The 18,881-nt window shown below is 48.0% G+C and overlaps 1 protein-coding gene across 1 annotated transcript in view; it reads left to right on the top strand.

The window, feature by feature from the left end:
- The first annotated feature begins 13,914 nt into the window (after positions 1–13,914).
- The window catches only part of LOC147035642 (ras-related protein Rab-40C-like), a 50,072-nt gene continuing 45,105 nt past the window's right edge, over positions 13,915–18,881 (top strand). Inside the window, exon 1 of the mRNA XM_085845802.1 lies at positions 13,915–14,317. Coding sequence (XP_085701928.1) covers positions 14,176–14,317 — 142 coding nt within the window. The 5' untranslated portion in view covers positions 13,915–14,175. The remainder of the gene's footprint in view (positions 14,318–18,881) is intronic.

Here is an 18,881-nt window from a genome sequence, read left to right as displayed (position 1 = left end):
ACTAAGGGTGGACAAGGAGGCCGACTATATGTGAGGAATAGAAAACACCTTGGTGCTTCCAGTCTTGCTTCTGGATGTGAGACTTGGACTTTGACCAGGGATCTGAGATGGAGACTTAATTTCTTTGGTACCAGGTCTCTTCGGAGGTTCCTTTGCTATCGCTGATCGGACTTTGTGTGCAACGAGAGGTTGCTGAGACAGATTCAAATGAGATTTGTTACCTGCATAGTCCGTGAGTGTCAGCTGTGGCTGTATGGACATGTGGCTCATTTTCCTGACGCTGATCCTGCTCACCAGATTCTCTCAGCGAGGGAGTCTCGTGAGTGGAGGAGGCCAATGGGCCGACCATGTTCCTCGTGGTTGCAGCAGGTTGATCAGCATCTCAAGGAGATGGGGATGGGCCTGGCATCTGCCTGGGGGATGGCCAGACGGAGGCCCCTGGAGTACCGGCAGAAAGTTGACGCAGCGATGTGCTACTCTGGCGCATGCTCCCAAACTTGACCTGACCTGTTAGACGTCTCCCTGTCTTCTGCCACCTCATTTGTAGTCTTGGACCCCAATGTTATTCCCCACTCCCCCCCCCCCCAGTTTTCTTCAGGGTGCACACAGTCCACTATCAATCCCCTTCTGGTGCAACTACCTAGATCGAGGATCATTGCTCATATCCACATTTGTTCCTCTTTTTTCCCCACCTGTGGAACCAACGTCCACACTCTTCAGTCTCTCTCCTCCCTCCAGATCTTCAAGACAGGTGATCACCACCATTTCAGCTCACCCCCATCAAAACTCATGATCTTCTGTACCCCCATTAACCTTCCCTCATGCTTCCAAGTCTCCCTCTCTTTTGTCCCTCATCCCTGTTGTTTGTTCGTCCCCCTCCCACACCCTTTCTTTCTCCTGTTCCTTGTGTTCTGTTACTTGCTGATCGATTATGTGTTCTCACTCCTCCATGTTCCTCAACTTTTATTAAAAATATACAATTTCTGGCTGACGTTGTACTTCTCAAAGCAATACTCCACCCACTACCATATCTGACGTGTCCACCATGATACATAGTGGTGCATCTGATTTTGGATGGACAAGCATTGTGGAATCTGCTAGCGAAGACTTCACTGCGGTAAAAGCAGACCAAAACCAAAAGTCTTTTTGGCTCCTTCCCATGTCGTGTGAAGAAGTTAGTTCGTGGATGAAGAGTGTCTGCACAATTTGGGATAAATCTGCTGTAGAAATTCACCATGCCCAGAAACTACCGTAGCGTGCACACTGATGTTGGATGCAAGCGATACCTGAATCACCTTGACCTTGTCCACCAGTGATGGATTCCCATGCTCGTCGATCAAGTGCCCCCAAAACTGTAATGAGGACACCCCTAACTGGCATTTGGCTGGATTTATGATGACGCCATACTGCGATAAGCAACTGAATACGAGCTGCAAAAGCTGTTCATGCTTCTTGATAATCGCACTGACTTGAGCAGATCAGATCATCAATGTAAGCATAAATGAAAGGCAAACCCTGCTGAGCTCATCGATGAAGTGCTGAAAATTTGTGCTGCATTACGTAACCCAAAGGGTGTGCGCACAAACTCAGCCAGCTCGACTGGAATCTGATGATATGCTATAACTAAGTCAAGCTTGGAGAAGACTTGCTTTCCCCAAAGTCGAGAAGTGAAATCCTGCAGGTGTGGTACAGGCTAACTCACATCCTGGTACTGTGGTCCAGTTCAGTGTGCGGTAGTCGACACAGTGTCTCCAATCACCAGATGTCTTTCTCTGGCCCACTTGTGAAAGTGAGAACCAGTTGTCACTTGAAGGTCAAATGACACTGAGCTCAAGAATAAGGTCAAACTCCACTTCGGTAACTGCATAACGATCCAGAGCTAATCGATGTGGTCCAGCCATGAATGGAGGGCCACGCGAGTCAATGTGGTGAGGAGCCTAGTGTTTGACCGCCACTTCACTGGAGGTAGGCCGAGTTATCTCTGGGTACTGTTGAAGGATGGCATGAAAACTGGCGATGTGGTCAGACTTAACAAACATTGTACTGAGAGCAAGCACGTGTGAAGTGATACCCTTGGCACATGGATTTGTGGAAAAGTCGAGGAGCTTTTGGTTTTTGACGTACATCAACAAACCAAAATGCATCAATAAGTCGGCTCCGATGATAAATAATAACCATTCCTTTCATGCCGTGAGCCACATAGGGCTGCCAAGGCAGTTTCATAGGCTAAGGACTACAATCCTGGATGGGGTCGCCACTCCGCCAAAGGATACTTGAATGGCTTATTACCTACCCCCAGTGAGCTGGCACTCATTTTGCCAATCTCAGAAGAATGACAGGCTGACTCAACCCACCTGATGTTATTACAACACCATGAGCTTAATACCCCCAAGTTCTTAAGCCAGCCACCTTAACCGTGAAGCCAACACCAGGCTGGCTGGCTCCATTGATAGGGATGGATATGCCAGCAATGATAAAAAATAAAATCCATCGATAAAAGCATCTCAGGTCAAGGTTGAGAGTTCTCGATCATTCACCGTATGTTCATCGTTAATGACATGTGGATGGGCCAGGAATCTGCCCTTGGGATGGCCAGACGGAGGTCCCTGGGGGTACCGGCAGAAGGTGGACGCAGCGAAGCGCTGCTCCGGCGCATGCTCCCATACCTGACCTGACCTGACCATATGTGGAAATGGTGGATTTGTTGTCACCTTGGAGTGAAAATGCAGATGGTTTATGTTTGTCCATAACCGCTGGGGGTAAAACTTGGACCTCAGCTCCAGTGTTAACTTAGAAGCAGGTGTCGGAGATCCTGTCACTGACGAAAAATAAGTGACTTGGTTGTTGGTTGCCAGACTGACTCGTCGCTGCCAATCACTGGCTATGGTGTTTCCTGACTGTGAAAACTGCAATGCTGAACACACTTGTGTGAATTCTCCCCCAAATTGCCAATGATACCAACACGCACCCCCTGCATGTTGCTGTGCACCAGGCTAATTTTTTTGTATACCTTGTCAAGGCTCGTTTGAGAGAGCGAACACACAACGCACATCAAGGGGGGCATGAGACAAACGGGGCGGGAGTGGGAAGGACAAACAGTGGGAAACAGAGACATCAGGAGATCTGTGGAAGGGAGAGGGATGGGGTGGGGAACATGGGGAATACAAGATGGATATAACAGGGACTTTCAGGAAGGAAAGCAGGGAATTTGAAGGAGGTGGGCTTGGGTGGATTATCGGGGGGAGAAAAGATCGAGGATTTGGATTGGGGATGATAAGAGGTGGTGGTGAACAGCTGTTTTGAAGGCCTGGAGGGAAGAATGGGTTTGAATAGAGTGAGGGAGTTTATTCCAAAGGCGGAAAAAGAGGAATGGAAGAGTGAAGGTGAACAGTGATTCGTGATTTTGGTAGTTTTACCAGAAGGGGGTTGTTGGCGGACATTGAGCACCCTGCGGAAATGTGGTGGGGACAAATCGCAGAGAGAGCAAGGGGGGACGAGGCTGGAGAGGAGAAAGTAGAAGACAGAAAGACCACCAAACCAGCCTGCGGTGAGAGAGTGAGAGGCCCAAAGACTCCGCCTCATCGCGGGAGATGCCAATGATCTAAAATGCCTTGGTTTCCAAAGCGTGAAACCAAGAGAGGTGCAAGGCAGGAGCACCAACCCAGAGAGGAGAGCAGTACTCCATCAGGATGCGAACGAAAGCTTTGTAAGTGGTCAGGAGCTCAGGAGGGCCGAGGAAGGACTTTGCACGACAGAGGATTCCCAGTGGGCGACTGGCTTTGGAGGCGAGGCTTGAAATGTGGCTTTCCCAGGAAAGGTCATGGCAGATAGTGAGACCCAGAAGCTTGAACGAAAGGACTTCTTCCAGAGGGTTGTTGAGAAAGTGGATGGGGGGGGGGAGGGGGTTCTTAAAGGTTCTTTCGGAGAGACATAGTGAGTGTGCGATTTGTCTGGGTTGAAAGACATGTTCCACGTGTTGGACCAGTTTGTGATTTTACCCAGATCTGCAGTGAGCGAAGAAGCTGCTGCTTGCTGGTGTGAGGGATGACAGATTGTACGGCAGAGGGTGGACTCATCAGCAAAGAGATAAAGAGGATTTTATAGAGAGTCGGAGAGATCATTGATGAAAATCAGAAAAAGAACAGGGCCCAGGACGCTACCTTGAGGAACTCCAGCCTGGACAGGAAGAGGGGATGAAAGAACTCCATTTGGGGCCACACATTGACTGCGACAGGAGAAGAAGTCTGCGAGCCATGAGTGGAGATGGCCTTGGATACCATAGGAAGAGAGTTTGGTGAGCAGGGCAGGGTAGACCGTGTCAAAAGCACGTGATATGTCCAGGGATATGGCTCGGATTTCATGTCTGGCATTGAGGACCTCCATCCATTGTTGGGAGAGCAGAAGCAGCATATCCAGGGTAGAGTGACCTGGTCTGAAACCAAATTGATGATCAGAAATCAAGCCATTGTAGAAGAGGAAGGATTTAATGTCTGAAGCATTGATGGATTCCATAACCTTGCTGATGACTGGCAGAAGGCTGATTGGTCTGTAGTTGCAGGGATCTGTTTTTGCACCTTTTTAAGCAGGGCAGTAATGTTTGCTGATTTCCAAAGCAGATTGCAGATGATCTTGAGTAAATGAGAGGGTGAATAGAACAGAGAGAGGGTGAGCAAGAGCAGAGGAGCAGATTTTTAGAACACGTAGGCTGATGTCATCTGGACCAGTTGTAGAATCTGAGTCAAAGTTTGACAGCAAGCTCTCCACCTTATCAGGAGAAAAGGACACAGAGGCCAGGGACAGTTCGGTGTGACTGGGTAAGTTGGGTAGAGAAAGCAATGAGTTTCGGACACAAGATTTCGATGCAAACACCGAGTTAAGGCATTCAGCCTTTTCACGTGCGGTATCAGCAGTGCGGCCATTTGAGGTAAGGGAGGGAATGGAGGGGGAACATACACCAGAAACAGATTTGATGAGATGCCACCAGGATTTTGAGGAGGGAGAGAGGTTTGAGAGTTCAGACTTGAGATTAGAAAGATGTTTTCTGGCTCTCCTGAGACTAGATACACACTTGTTCTGAGCTTTATGGAAGGAACTGAGATTACCCTCAGTAGGGTTTGCTTTCCATGAGGCAAAGGCAAGTTGTTTCAGGACAACTTCTCGCCACAAGCTTCAGTAAACCAAGGGCGGGAGGATGGGTAGGACAACTGAAGGCGAGAGGGGATAAATCTGTGCATGAGGGAGAGCAAGTTTCTTTGAAAGAATTCCGAGGATGAGTTGATGTTGGAGAAAATAATGATAGGAGACCAGTCCATAAGTTTGAGGGCTGCTAGGAGACCCTGCCAGTCGGCTTGAGTGAAATGCCAGACTCGACGGTGGTGAGGCAGTTCTCTGACAATAGCCAGAGAGATGTCCACTTTGACAAGGACGTGGTCAGAAGAACCGATTGGAGCGGAGAAAGAACAGCAGATATTGTCAGGGAAATTTGTCAAAATCAGATCCAGAAGAGATGGTGCACCATTGGTTGAGATCCGGGTCGTGAAATTGACCAATTGAGTCAGTCCCACAGAAAGCTTTTGCTGAGGTGCCATGGCAGGTGAGAGAGGTACCCACACCAAGCCAACTGGCATGATGACAATTGAAGTCGCCACATATGAGGAAGAGAGAGTTTGGATGAGATGATAGAAGTTGGTCCATGTTTTTGGATAGTGAGGTGTTGTTGGAATCATCACTCTTTGGTGGACGGTACAGTACACATATAAACATGAGGTGGGAGTGGAGGGGAAGCCGTAGCCAGAGGTATTCATGGGGGTGTGGGTGAGTGAGGTCAGTGCATGGAGAGTGAGGAATGGAGTCTTTGATGAAGAGAGCAACTCCTCCACCATGACGAGGCTCAGGTCTGTCATACCGGAGGAGGGAGTAACCAGGGAGAGATACTTGGGAGTCAGACACGTCTTTGGGGAGGAAAGTTTCTGTTAGGCAGATTATATCTGGTTTGTCAGTGGCAACCTGTATAGAAAGATCTGAAAGGTTTGAGCGAAGTTCCCGGATATTTGAGGTCCACACTGTTAATGAAGAGGGAGGGGAGGGGGCTTTGGTGCAGGGGTGGGAGGTGAGGGGGAGGGTAGGAAAAGGGGCAAGGGGGGAGGTCAGGTGGGTTGTTGAAAGAGTGTGGGGGATTGCAGAATAGCTAGGGGAGGGGGCCGGATGAGAAGGAGAAAAGACTCTCTGGTGCTGGGGGAGAGGGGGGGGCAAGAGAGTGGGCAGAAGACAGTTGCGGATTTGAGAAGGTGGAATGAAGAGATGGAGGTGAGAGGGCAGTAGAAAGAGGCAGCTTTGTGGATGAGAGGGGGGGACAACTTTGAGAAGGATTAGTGAGGGGGTGAATGGTGGGAGAAGGGTCAGTGGAGTGAGTTGAGGGAGAAACGTGAGGAGGGAGTTTTTGAGAGAGGTGAGAGGGAGGCTTGGAGGGAGAAGAGTGTGATGGTTGCTTTGAGAGTGAGGGGTGAGAGGGGTGAGTTGGCACTGAAATTGGAAAAAAAGATTGGTTGATGGAAAGGGAACATTCATAGCAAACTGGAGTTTTTATACGTTTTTGGTCAGAGATGCGATTCAGGACATTTCTTGATGGATGCATGAAAGGCGAATTCAGAGAATGGAGAGAAGAAACGCTGTAACAGTTGCATTTTTTCAGCAAGGTATGAAAGAAAGGTCGAATTGAGAACAGTCTGTTTAAATAGTAGAAGAGTAGTGCATTATGAAACAGTGAAGAGTACCACAGGTGTGAAAGAGGAAGATGAAGCATTATAAGAGATAGTTTTTATTACTATTATTATTATTATTATTATAGTTTGGGAGAGTTTTCAACAGATTAGGTGATGGAAGTGTTGTAGAAAAAATCGTGAGGTGAATGGTGAAATTGGATCGATAAACGTAGAGGGTGTAAACATATCACGTGGTCACGGGAGAAGCACTTGGCTATGGGAGGTGTATAGTCAAAAGTGAAATTATTTATTTTAAATAAAGATTGCATAACATTCGGAAAAGGGAAGGTTGAAGTAAAATCATAGAAGTGTGTGGTGAATTTGGAACGGTAAATGCAGTGTGAAGCCGCTGGGTCGATGAAAAGTACCAGGAAGAGAAGAGAGAGACACGTGGTTACAGGATGTGCAGAGATCAAAAGGATACAAGGAAGATTATTATTTTTTGATGTATTTTTGAAGAACAGGTACGATTCGGGAATGGGAGGTTGCAGGAAGAAATCGTGAAGGTAATGGTGAGAGAGGGTCAGTTCAGTAGAATAAAGATGGTGTGCCGGCAGGAGGAAGAAGAAGAAGAAGAAGAAGAAGTAGAAGAAGAAGAAGAAGAAGAAGAAGAAGAAGAAGAAGGATCGAGACTCATGAGTGTGCAAGGAGAAAGGTAGTTTTTTTTGGGGGGGTGGGGGGATTTTAGACAAGTAATAGAGTGTTTTGTTGGGAGGGATGGGGGACATTGGGAAAGTGGGGAAGATCAAAATTGAAGGTAATGGGTAGAAAATACAAATAAACACGATCGTACACTGAAGGATGGGTCGGCCTCAAGCACCTGGTAAGACCAGGTCGACGAAAACTCACAAAATAGCATGATTTTTGAAACAAAACCGAACTAGGAATGCACAGTAACATGTAGGTGAGAAAATGAACAGTTAAAACGGGACAGATAACGACTGGGAACTTAACTTTGAGATCATCAGCAGAGAGTCCTGAAAGAGACTTGCTGACGCTCCAAACCCAGAACCGGAAGTCAAATGAACCTGTGATTCCTGTTTTTCCTGTGAATCTTTTGTAATTCCTGTGAATAAAATGAACCTAGAATCTCTTCCCCTTCTAAATCATATATTTTGCAAGTCCAAGGAACTGTATCTATTAAATCAACAATTTTTAAAAGTTCATTTGTTCATCACTTGGTATATCCTTTTTCAAAATGAGATTTCCACCTGTATATTCTTACTATATCACCAACTTTGAACTTAAGCTTTTGACATTAATCTTTTTTATACTCTCATTTTGTAAATGTTTCTGATGGCTTGGTCTTCGTTGAGGAATGAATCGTATTGTTGTACTTATCTGCAATGTCCTGAATTATTGATAAGCATTGTTAAGAACCGAGTTGAGTGAATTTTTTATGGAGTCTCTTTTAAAGTGTGATTGAAACGCTCAATAACAACGGCTTTTCCTTCATTAAAGGTGCTGTATAATGTAATGCTGTTATTTTAAAGAACATTCATAAATGTTTTGTTGTAGTCTCTCTTTCAAAGTGTGATTGAAACGCTCAATAACAACCACTTTTCCTTCATTAAAGGTGACGTGTAATGTAATGCTGTTATTTTAAAGAACATTCATAAATGTTTTGTTGTAGAACTCTGTACCTTCATCAGTCCACAATTTTTTAAGGTTTTCTCTTGCTTTTATTAAATATCTGCTGGAAGGCTAATATAAGACTATTACCTGTTTTGTTTTTCAAAGGGACAACCCATGCATATCTACTCTTCAAATCAATAACGGTTAAAGCATACTTGTACCCCTTATCATTATTAAGTTCAATCAAGTCAGCGGACCAGATATAATCAAATTCTTTGGAATAAATCTTCCTTCTATTTAACTTTGTGATTATTGGATTATGTGATTCATCAGCTAATTGTTCTTCAGTCTTAATGACATCATTAGAACCTAAAAGTTTTTTGAATTTCCAAGCCCAAGTTTCAATTTAGCACTGATCATCTTCTTCACGATGAACCTATCAACTTTTTCTCTCAAGGTTGGATTTGGTGTCAAAGATAAATTATAAAACATTTCTCAATTCGCTTCATGTTTTTCTTCCAATGTCGTGCTATTTCCATAATCAATATCATGCCTCGTACATACTTCATCAACTCTATTTTTCGGTTTCGACCAAGGTTTGGAATTGTCAGCCTCATCTAATCTTTTATTCAAGTTTGTTCCTGGACCACAGAAAGAATATCCTGGTAGATGTAATTCCGCTGCTGTTCCAGTTGTTGTAAATTTACTTCCTGATAAAAACTTTTGTATATCTCCCCCACGTTTGTGTTTGGAGATTAATTTACTCTTTTTGAGCCACACACCAAACATATGCCTTTTTGTATGACCTTATCATTTTTACTTTTAACATATGAGATATTTTTACTCTTGGTTTTCTTTTTACATTTGAGACAATAACTCATTTATTTATGAGAAAAATTCCTACAGAGTGTGAAAACCTTTTTAGTTTCTGACATACACATTTGAATGTTAATATTAAAAACATAAAGAATCCTTAGAAATGTCTTCACTCTCTCCTCCATTTATTGAAGAAAAAAACATGTAAAACTTTAATGAAAGTCACTTACACCAATATCATTAATAACATAAAGTTTTCCTTCTTTCTCTTCTTTAGCTCCACTTTCTCATTAAAATCTTCTCCCTGAAATCGATGTTAATTCTCTTATCACATATACTTTTCCTTGACTTGTCAATTCTTTGTTTTCCTCCTCAGTGCATTGAGATTGATATATTTTCTGCAATACCTCCAATCTTTTTTTAATCTCACTGGTTTCCATATTTTTTTTATTTATTCATTCTCTCTCTTTCCTCCCTCTCTCTTTCCTCCTTCTCTCTTTACTCGCTCTCCTCCTTTTCTGTCTTCTCCTTCTCCTTCTCTCTCTTCTCCCTTGCCTCCTCCTCTCTCTTCTCCTTCTCCTCCTTCTCGCTTGCCTCAGTTTCTTCAACTCCTTCCTCATCCCTTACTACCTTTGAACCACTTTCACCCCATAGTGGGGCAACTTAGCATAACAATTGTGCATTTTGTGAGGAAAGCACCAAATTTGGCACACTAGTAGCCAAACATATTATGAACAGATTTGGATATTGGGCCATCTCAAATTCAGCCGCTGATGGCTGTGGCAGCCATTTTCCACTGCCATCAAAAATTTGAGATGGCCCAATATCCAAATCTGTTCATATTATGATATGCTACTCGTGTGCCAAATTTGGTGCTTTCCTCACAAAATGCACAATTGTCATGCTATATTTAGCTAAGTTGCCCCACTACCAAGGAATATCATACATATATTCATCTGGATTTCTAGATATTCCTGCATCCAAATTGTTTTGTTTTTTTTACAACAGGAAACCAACAAAATTTCTTCTGAATTTCTAAAAGAACTTTATATTTTATCAACTTTAAAACATTTTCATTATTTAACATTTTTGTTAAATCCAAAGTTGTTGGTTTGGTAACATCAGTATAACACCAATCTTTTATTGAAAATACCCCATTCTTATGTTGTTGAACATATTTATTAAAATACCAAATACCCTTTTCTTGTAGGTATGCTTGGACACAGAAATGATAATTTTATTGAAGCCTTCGTGCTGTCATTTATGTACCAGAAATATATGACAGATTAATATGATGACAGGTAATTCCTTCCCATCTTCCCACAGTTAAATCAGTTTGTATTCCCTTACATACTATATATAATCGTGTTTCCTGTGTTTTCATGATATAAACTACGGCAAAGCTGTTATTGATTTTCGCCTTATTAAATTATTTTATTTGTTGTTTGCTTATCGTGCTCCCACAAATCTCATTATCAACACCAAGTGGATAACATTCTTCCTTACGAGACTGATTTAATTCTTTTAGGTCTTCTAGGTTTATTTTAAATGATCCATTATACCCTAAATCATTCATATTATATCCCCATTGTTGTATTCTGATACAAACGATACACCCTTCTTTATAATAAATTATTTTAATTGGAACTGTGAATTCTGTATGACCCGCAGATAAAATCAACATTTTTGTATTTTTGGAATACACATCTGATTTATTTAAGGATATATATATATATATATATATATATATATATATATATATATATATATATATATATATATATATATATATTGTGATAAATCACTTAATCTCACCAAGTCATTTGCAACTGTAAGGCTTGTATAATTTATTAATTTATAAGCATTTTTCACATTAATATTTTTTGTTAAACAATATTTCTGTTGTTCAGCCTGTGCCCTTGTTTAATCATTTGACAAATCAATATCCAGTTCTTGGGATACACCAAAGGTAGAACCATCTTTTCCAACAGAAATCATTTATATACGATTAAAAATAACGTCATAAATTTTTTTATTTTTGTTGTGTTGAAATATCTCATGTAGATATAATTGACCACAACACTTGCAATTTAATTCTTGGACTTTAAATGTTTGATAAACACAATTCTGTAAGAATTTCATGACTTCAACAGGTGGTGGAAGACCAAAACTATCAAAATAATATTTAACCTGATTATATATATATATATATATATATATATATATATATATATATATATATATATATATATATATATATATATATATATACAAACCTAATGAGAAACATGTCCATTATTATCTTCTAAATTCATAATAATATTCTTTGTATATTTCGACAAGTTTGTTAACTCATCTCTCATACATAAAACCACATTATCAATTTTTGATTTCTTACAATATTTGACAAGTTCTAAATTTGATGTTGTATTCTTTCCAAATTCTTTAAACCAGTCATCAATGCTCATTTATTTATTAGAAAGATATAATCGATTACCCCTTTAAGTTAATTTTACACTGCTTGTGTGAAAAAAGAAACCACATCTCCAGCTAACAATCTCGCTTTATCAGGTAAGCTTTCAAGTTTTTCAACAAAATCTACAATTACACCACTTCCACTAATTTGTTTCTCCAACTCTTTGTGACATCTTTCCAACTCTTTTTGTGCCTGTATTTGAGCCTTCCTTTCGTTGGCAGTTTTAACTGCTGCTGAAATACCACCCGTCAATGCTCCAGCCGCACTTAAACCGGCAAATAAAGGAATTAGAAATGGAAGAAATCCTCCACTCATCTCTCTTATTGAATATTTCTTCAACATTGGTTTTGACATTTTAATTTTAAGTGAGCCAGTATCGTACAAGATTTTCACCTGTTCTCTTGTGAGCAAAACATCAATTCTTACTGCTCCTTTTCTCTGAATTGTATTAACGTTAATCATGCAAGGCTTTTGATTTTGAATATAAGATGATAATATTTTAAGATTAATTTGATTAACATATACCACAGTAATAGTACTTTACTATCAATCATTTATCAAAAAATTATGTGAGACTAATCATAACACCATTATCTGTATTGATCTGTAATTCTGTTTTTTTTTTCATTCTGTTTTCAAAAGAACACTTTTCATTGGTGTTGCTAACATTGTTCACACAACTCTCAATCAAAATTTAAGTCGATTTACAATGTGATCCTGGTCAGTCAAGGGTTCATCATTGATGATGAATGTCTCGCATGGTGATTCAGTTGAGGAATGTGAGCTCACAAAGAAACCCTCGAATGTCACTCGGTGGAGCGCATGCATTCAGTAGGCTGAACAGTATGCCACTGATAGGTCGGATCTGAAATTGGAGCTGAATCCAAATCGAATCGGCTTGTTCTTGTCACCTAAACCAACTTATCTACCAAGTTTCGTCCAAATCCGTTCACAATTTTTTGCTACATCGGGTTCCATATCGTTTTGGGCCTGATCTCTCAATGGTGAACAATGACTTAAAAAATTGAAAATTCTCGGATCCAGATCCGAATTAAGATCTTCACCAAAATGGAATAATTTCTTCCTTGCCACACATCCAACCTCTCCAGCTAGTTTTGTCCGAATCCTCCATAACTTTTCGAGATAACATGTATATATCCTTTTGACCCCATCTCTCAATAGTGAACAATCACTTAAAAAATTAAAAAAATTCTCCTATCCGGATCCGAATTCATATCTTCACCAAAATCGAATAATTTCTTCCTTGCCACACACCTAACCTCTCCAGCTAGTTTTGTCCGAATCAATCAATAATTTTTGAGATATTGTGCTCACAGACAGACAAATAGAAAGAGAGGGGTGAAATCGTCCCCTCGGTCTCCACCTTCAGTGTCGGAGGTCATGAAGATCCTTTAAAATGGAAACAATGACCAAACCTATTAAACCAACAGGTTTCTACAAACATCGATCTATTCTTGGAAAGCAGTGACATTCGTTTGAGAGCAGCAATTAAAGTTCTCCCTGATTAGTGTTATTTCAATGACACGTGATGTGGATCATGGTGTTCACGGTTATTAAATCCACAGGATGGTGAACATCAGGCGTCGCTCTTGTCTTTGAGCTGTGAAGTGTGGGTTCGAATCTCGACCCAGCTATTAACTGTCACCCTAGGGTTTCACATCGAAGGAGGCGACATCAATGCGTTCGTCGTCTGTAAGAAGGACTCGTTTAGCCGCGTTGGACACTCACTGGATCTTAAAGACCTTCATTGAGGGGTCAAAATTAATCCCCCCCCCCCCAATATGAGGCATCTCATGGTGTTTGTAGTATGTTGGAAAAACCCTGAAAATGGTTGAAACCTCTGACGTCGTCGTCATGACATTTCCAGGTGCAAGACCCTTCACTGCCAAGACACCCTTAATTAATTAATTTAGGAGGGTCGTAAACATTTCTAGAACAATCGAGTTGTTAAAACGTAGTGATGTGTTTGTTTTGGTTGTTTATTCCGATTTAAAATAACAGGAGTGTTGTGTCGTCGTGGGTTGAGATCCTCAGCTCTTTGGGCTGTGAGAGAGCACGCCGTCACATTGAGGACACGCCCTCGCCTGTCGACAAGACACGCCCCGTCTGATATTCAGGACACGCCCTCACTCACATTGAGGACACGCCCTCACTCACATTGAGGACACGCCCTCGCCTGTGAACAAGACACGCCCCCTCTGCGATTCAGGACACGCCCCCGTTTATCTCGAGGACACGCCCCCGTTTATCCCGAAGACACGCCCCCGTTTATCTCGAGGACACGCCTTCACGAACAGCTCGTGCTTTGGGCGACTCCTTCAAAGCGCTCGTCCCGCCTCTGATCCACGTATGCTTTTATGTGCGGGGCCCGACTCGTTCCGCTGAACGTGGAGTGCCGGGACCTGGTGTCGTGATCGCAAATCGTGACCGCTCTGCATCCAGGCCGAACGAGTCACTGAGCAACGGACCCAGGAAGGCGGCGCGGCCCGACCAAAAGGCTTCGACGATGTTGAACGAGTGGCGAACATGAGCCGCGGAAGTCCGGGGAAGACGTACGACTACCTCCTGAAATTCCTGCTCTGCGGGGATAGTGACGTGGGCAAGGGGGAGATTCTGGCCAGCCTTGGAGATGGACAGAGCGAGGCGTCCGAGTACAACAGCGGTGTTGGTAGGTGAACGCGCCGGACACGAGCACTGCGGACCTACAGCAGGCACTACCCGCGAGGTACCCTCCCCACCTGAACGCGATCCCAACCGGGGCCCCCTCCCCACTTGAACGCGATCCCGATCCCCCCCCCCCCAAACATGCACTCCCAGCCGTTGACCCTCCTCTCCTCCACACGCACTTCCCACTGAGAACCCCCCCCATCATGCGCACTCCCGGCAAGGTACTCTTCCCACCTGAACGCAATCCCAACTGCCCCCCCCCAACGAAGCACTCCCCCGGGGTTCCCCCCCCAAATGCACTCCTTATCACGGGATCCCTCCCCAAAATGCACTTCCCACAAGGGATCCCCCCCAAAATGCACTCCATGCCAGGGATCCCCCCCAAAATGCTCTGCCCACCGGAACCCCCCCTCCAGGTACTCCCAGCTAACCCCCCCATATACTCGCAGCTATTGTTCCCCCCCGCCCCACACACTTCCAGCCATTGACCCCCCTCCCCACGTACTCCCAGCCGTTGACCCCCCCAACGTACTCCCAGCTATTGATCCCCCCACACATACTCCCAGCCGTTGACCCCCCACACGTACTCCCAGCCGTTGACCCCCCCACACGTACTCCCAGCCGTTGACCCCCCACACGTACTCCCAGCCGTTGACCCCCCCACACGTACTCCCAGCCGTTGACCCCCCCACACGTACTCCCAGCCGTTGACCCCCCACAGTACTCCCAGCCGTTGACCCCCCACAGTACTCCCAGCCGTTGACCCCCCCACACGTACTCCCAGTCGTTGACCCCCCCCCACACGTACTCCCAGCCGTTGACCCCCCCCCCACACGTACTCCGAGCCGTTGACCCCCCCCCAACACGTACTCCGAGCCGTTGACCCCCCCACACGTACTCCGAGCCGTTGACCCCCCCACACGTACTCCGAGCCGTTGACCCCCCCCCCACACGTACTCCCAGCTTTTGACCCCCCACACGTACTCCCAGCCGTTGACCCCCCCACACGTACTCCCAGCCGTTGACCCCTCCCAACGTACTCCCAGCCGTTGACCCCTCCCAACGTACTCCCAGCCGTTGACCCCTCCCAACGTACTCCCAGCCGTTGACCCCCCCCCCAACGTTCTCCCAGCCGTTGACACCCCCCAACGTTCTCCCAGCCGTTGACACCCACCCAACGTTCTCCCAGCCGTTGACCCCCCCAACGTTCTCCCAGCCGTTGACCCCCCCAACGTTCTCCCAGCCGTTGACCCACCCCCAACGTACTCCCAGCTATTGATCCCCCCACACGTACTCCCAGCCGTTGACCCCCCACACGTACTCCCAGCCGTTGACCCCCCCACACGTACTCCCAGACGTTGACCCCCCACACATACTCCCAGCCGTTGACCCCCCACACGTACTCCCAGCCGTTGACCCCCCACAGTACTCCCAGCCGTTGACCCCCCCACAGTACTCCCAGCCGTTGACCCCCCCACACGTACTCCCAGTCGTTGACCCCCCCACACGTACTCCCAGCCGTTGACCCCCCCCCCCACACGTACTCCGAGCCGTTGACCCCCCCAACACGTACTCCGAGCCGTTGACCCCCTCCACACGTACTCCGAGCCGTTGACCCCCCCCACACGTACTCCGAGCCGTTGACCCCCCCCCCCCCCACACGTACTCCCAGCTTTTGACCCCCCCACACGTACTCCCAGCCGTTGACCCCCCCACACGTACTCCCAGCCGTTGACCCCTCCCAACGTACTCCCAGCCGTTGACCCCTCCCAACGTACTCCCAGCCGTTGACCCCTCCCAACGTACTGCCAGCCGTTGACCCCCCCCCCCAACGTTCTCCCAGCCGTTGACACCCCCCCAGCGTTCTCCCAGCCGTTGACACCCACCCAACGTTCTCCCAGCCGTTGACCCCCCAACGTTCTCCCAGCCGTTGACCCCCCCAACGTTCTCCCAGCCGTTGACCCACCCCCAACGTACTCCCAGCTATTGATCCCCCCACACGTACTCCCAGCCGTTGACCCCCCACACGTACTCCCAGCCGTTGACCCCCCCACACGTACTCCCAGACGTTGACCCCCCCACACATACTCCCAGCCGTTGACCCCCCCCACACATACTCCCAGCCGTTGACCCCCCACACGTACTCCCAGCCGTTGACCCCCCCACACGTACTCCCAGCCGTTGACCCCCCACACGTACTCCCAGCCGTTGACCCCCCACACGTACTCCCAGTCGTTGACCCCCCCCACACGTACTCCCAGCCGTTGACCCCCCACACGTACTCCCAGTCGTTGACCCCCCCAACGTTCTCCCAGCCGTTGACCCCCCCCCCCCCAACGTTCTCCCAGCCGTTGACACCCCCAACGTTCTCCCAGCCGTTGACACCCACCCAACGTTCTCCCAGCCGTTGACCCCCCCAACGTTCTCCCAGCCGTTGACCCCCCCCCCCCCAACGTACTCCCAGCTATTGATCCCCCACACGTACTCCCAGCCGTTGACCCCCCACACATACTCCCAGCCGTTGACCCCCCCACACGTACTCCCAGCCGTTGACCCCCCACACATACTCCCAGCCGTTGACCCCCCACACGTACTCCCAGCCGTTGACCCCCCACACGTACTCCCAGCCGTTGACCCCCCACACGTACTCCCAGCCGTTGACCCCCCCACACGTACTCCCAGTCGTTGACCCCCCCCCCCCACACGTACTCCCAGCCGTTGACCCCCCACACGTACTCCCAGTCGTTGACCCCCCAACGTTCTCCCAGCCGTTGACCCCCCAACGTTCTCCCAGCCGTTGACCCCCCAACGTTCTCCCAGCCGTTGACACCCCCCAACGTTCTCCCAGCCGTTGACACCCACCCAACGTTCTCCCAGCCGTTGACCCCCCCAACGTACTCCCAGCTATTGATCCCCCACACGTACTCCCAGCCGTTGACCCCCCCCACACATACTCCCAGCCGTTGACCCCCCCACACGTACTCCCAGCCGTTGACCCCCCACACGTACTCCCAGCCGTTGACCCCCCACACGTACTCCCAGCCGTTGACCCCCCCACACGTACTCCCAGTCGTTGACCCCCCCCCACACGTACTCCCAGCCGTTGACCCCCCACACGTACTCCCAGTCGTTGACCCCCCAACGTTCTCCCAGCCGTTGACCCCCCCAACGTTCTCCCAGCCGTTGACCCCCAACGTTCTCCCAGCCGTTGACCCCCCCAACGTTCTCCCAGCCGTTGACACCCACCCAACGTTCTCCCAGCCGTTGACCCCCCCAACGTACTCCCAGCCGTTGACCCCCCCCCACGTACGCTCCCAGCCGTTGACCCCCCCCACAACGTCCCAGCCGTTGACCCCCCCCCACGTACTCCCAGCCGTTGACCCCCCCCACACGTACTCCCAGCCGTTGACCCCCCAACGTACTCCCAGCCGTTGACCCCCCAACGTCTCCCAGCCGTTGACCCCCACACGTTCTCCCAGCCGTTGACCCCCCCCTCCCAGCCGTTGACCCCCCAGTACTCCCAGCCGTTGACCCCCCCCACACGTCTCCCAGCCGTTCAGCCGTTGACCCCAGCCACTCTCCCAGCCGTTCCCAGCCGTTGACCCCCAACGTTCTCCCAGCCGTTGACCCCCCAACGTTCTCCCAGCCGTTGACCCCCCAACGTTCTCCCAGCCGTTGACCCCCCAACGTTCTCCCAGCCGTTGACCCCCCCCCAGCCTGTTCTCCCAGCCGTTGACCCCCAACGTTCTCCCAGCCGTTGACCCCCCAACGTTCTCCCAGCCGTTGACCCCCCCAACGTTCTCCCAGCCGTTGACCCCCCCAACGTTCTCCCAGCCGTTGACCCCCCAACGTTCTCCCAGCCGTTGACCCCCCAACGTTCTCCCAGCCGTTGACCCCCACAACGTTCTCCCAGCCGTTGACCCCCCAACGTTCTCCCAGCCGTTGACCCCCCCAACGTTCTCCCAGCCGTTGACCCCCCCAACGTTCTCCCAGCCGTTGACCCCCCAACGTTCTCCCAGCCGTTGACCCCCCAACGTTCTCCCAGCCGTTGACCCCCAACGTACTCCCAGCCGTTGACCCCCCCACACGTACTCCCAGCCGTTGACCCCCCACACGTACTCCCAGCCGTTGACCCCTCCCAACGTACTCCCAGCCGTTGACCCCTCCCAACGTACTCCCAGCCGTTGACCCCCCCCAACGTTCTCCCAGCCGTTGACACCCACCCAACGTTCTCCCAGCCGTTGACACCCACCCAACGTTCTCCCAGCCGTTGACCCCCCCCAACGTTCTCCCAGCCGTTGACCCCCCCCAACGTACTCCCAGCTATTGATCCCCCACACGTACTCCCAGCCGTTGACCCCCCCACACATACTCCCAGCCGTTGACCCCCCACACGTACTCCCAGCCGTTGACCCCCCCCACACGTACTCCCAGCCGTTGACCCCCCCACACGTACTCCCAGCCGTTGACCCCCCACACGTACTCCCAGTCGTTGACCCCCCCACACGTACTCCCAGCCGTTGACCCCCCCACACGTACTCCCAGCCGTTGACCCCCCCAACGTT

Source organism: Eptatretus burgeri, chromosome 1 (assembly GCF_056783735.1).
Source record: "Eptatretus burgeri isolate ZD-2024b chromosome 1, Ebu_testis_v1, whole genome shotgun sequence".
In the NCBI taxonomy this organism is placed as follows: Eukaryota; Metazoa; Chordata; class Myxini; order Myxiniformes; family Myxinidae; genus Eptatretus; species Eptatretus burgeri.
Note: the sequence above shows the minus strand (reverse complement) of the source record. Positions and strands in the feature narration are given on the sequence as shown.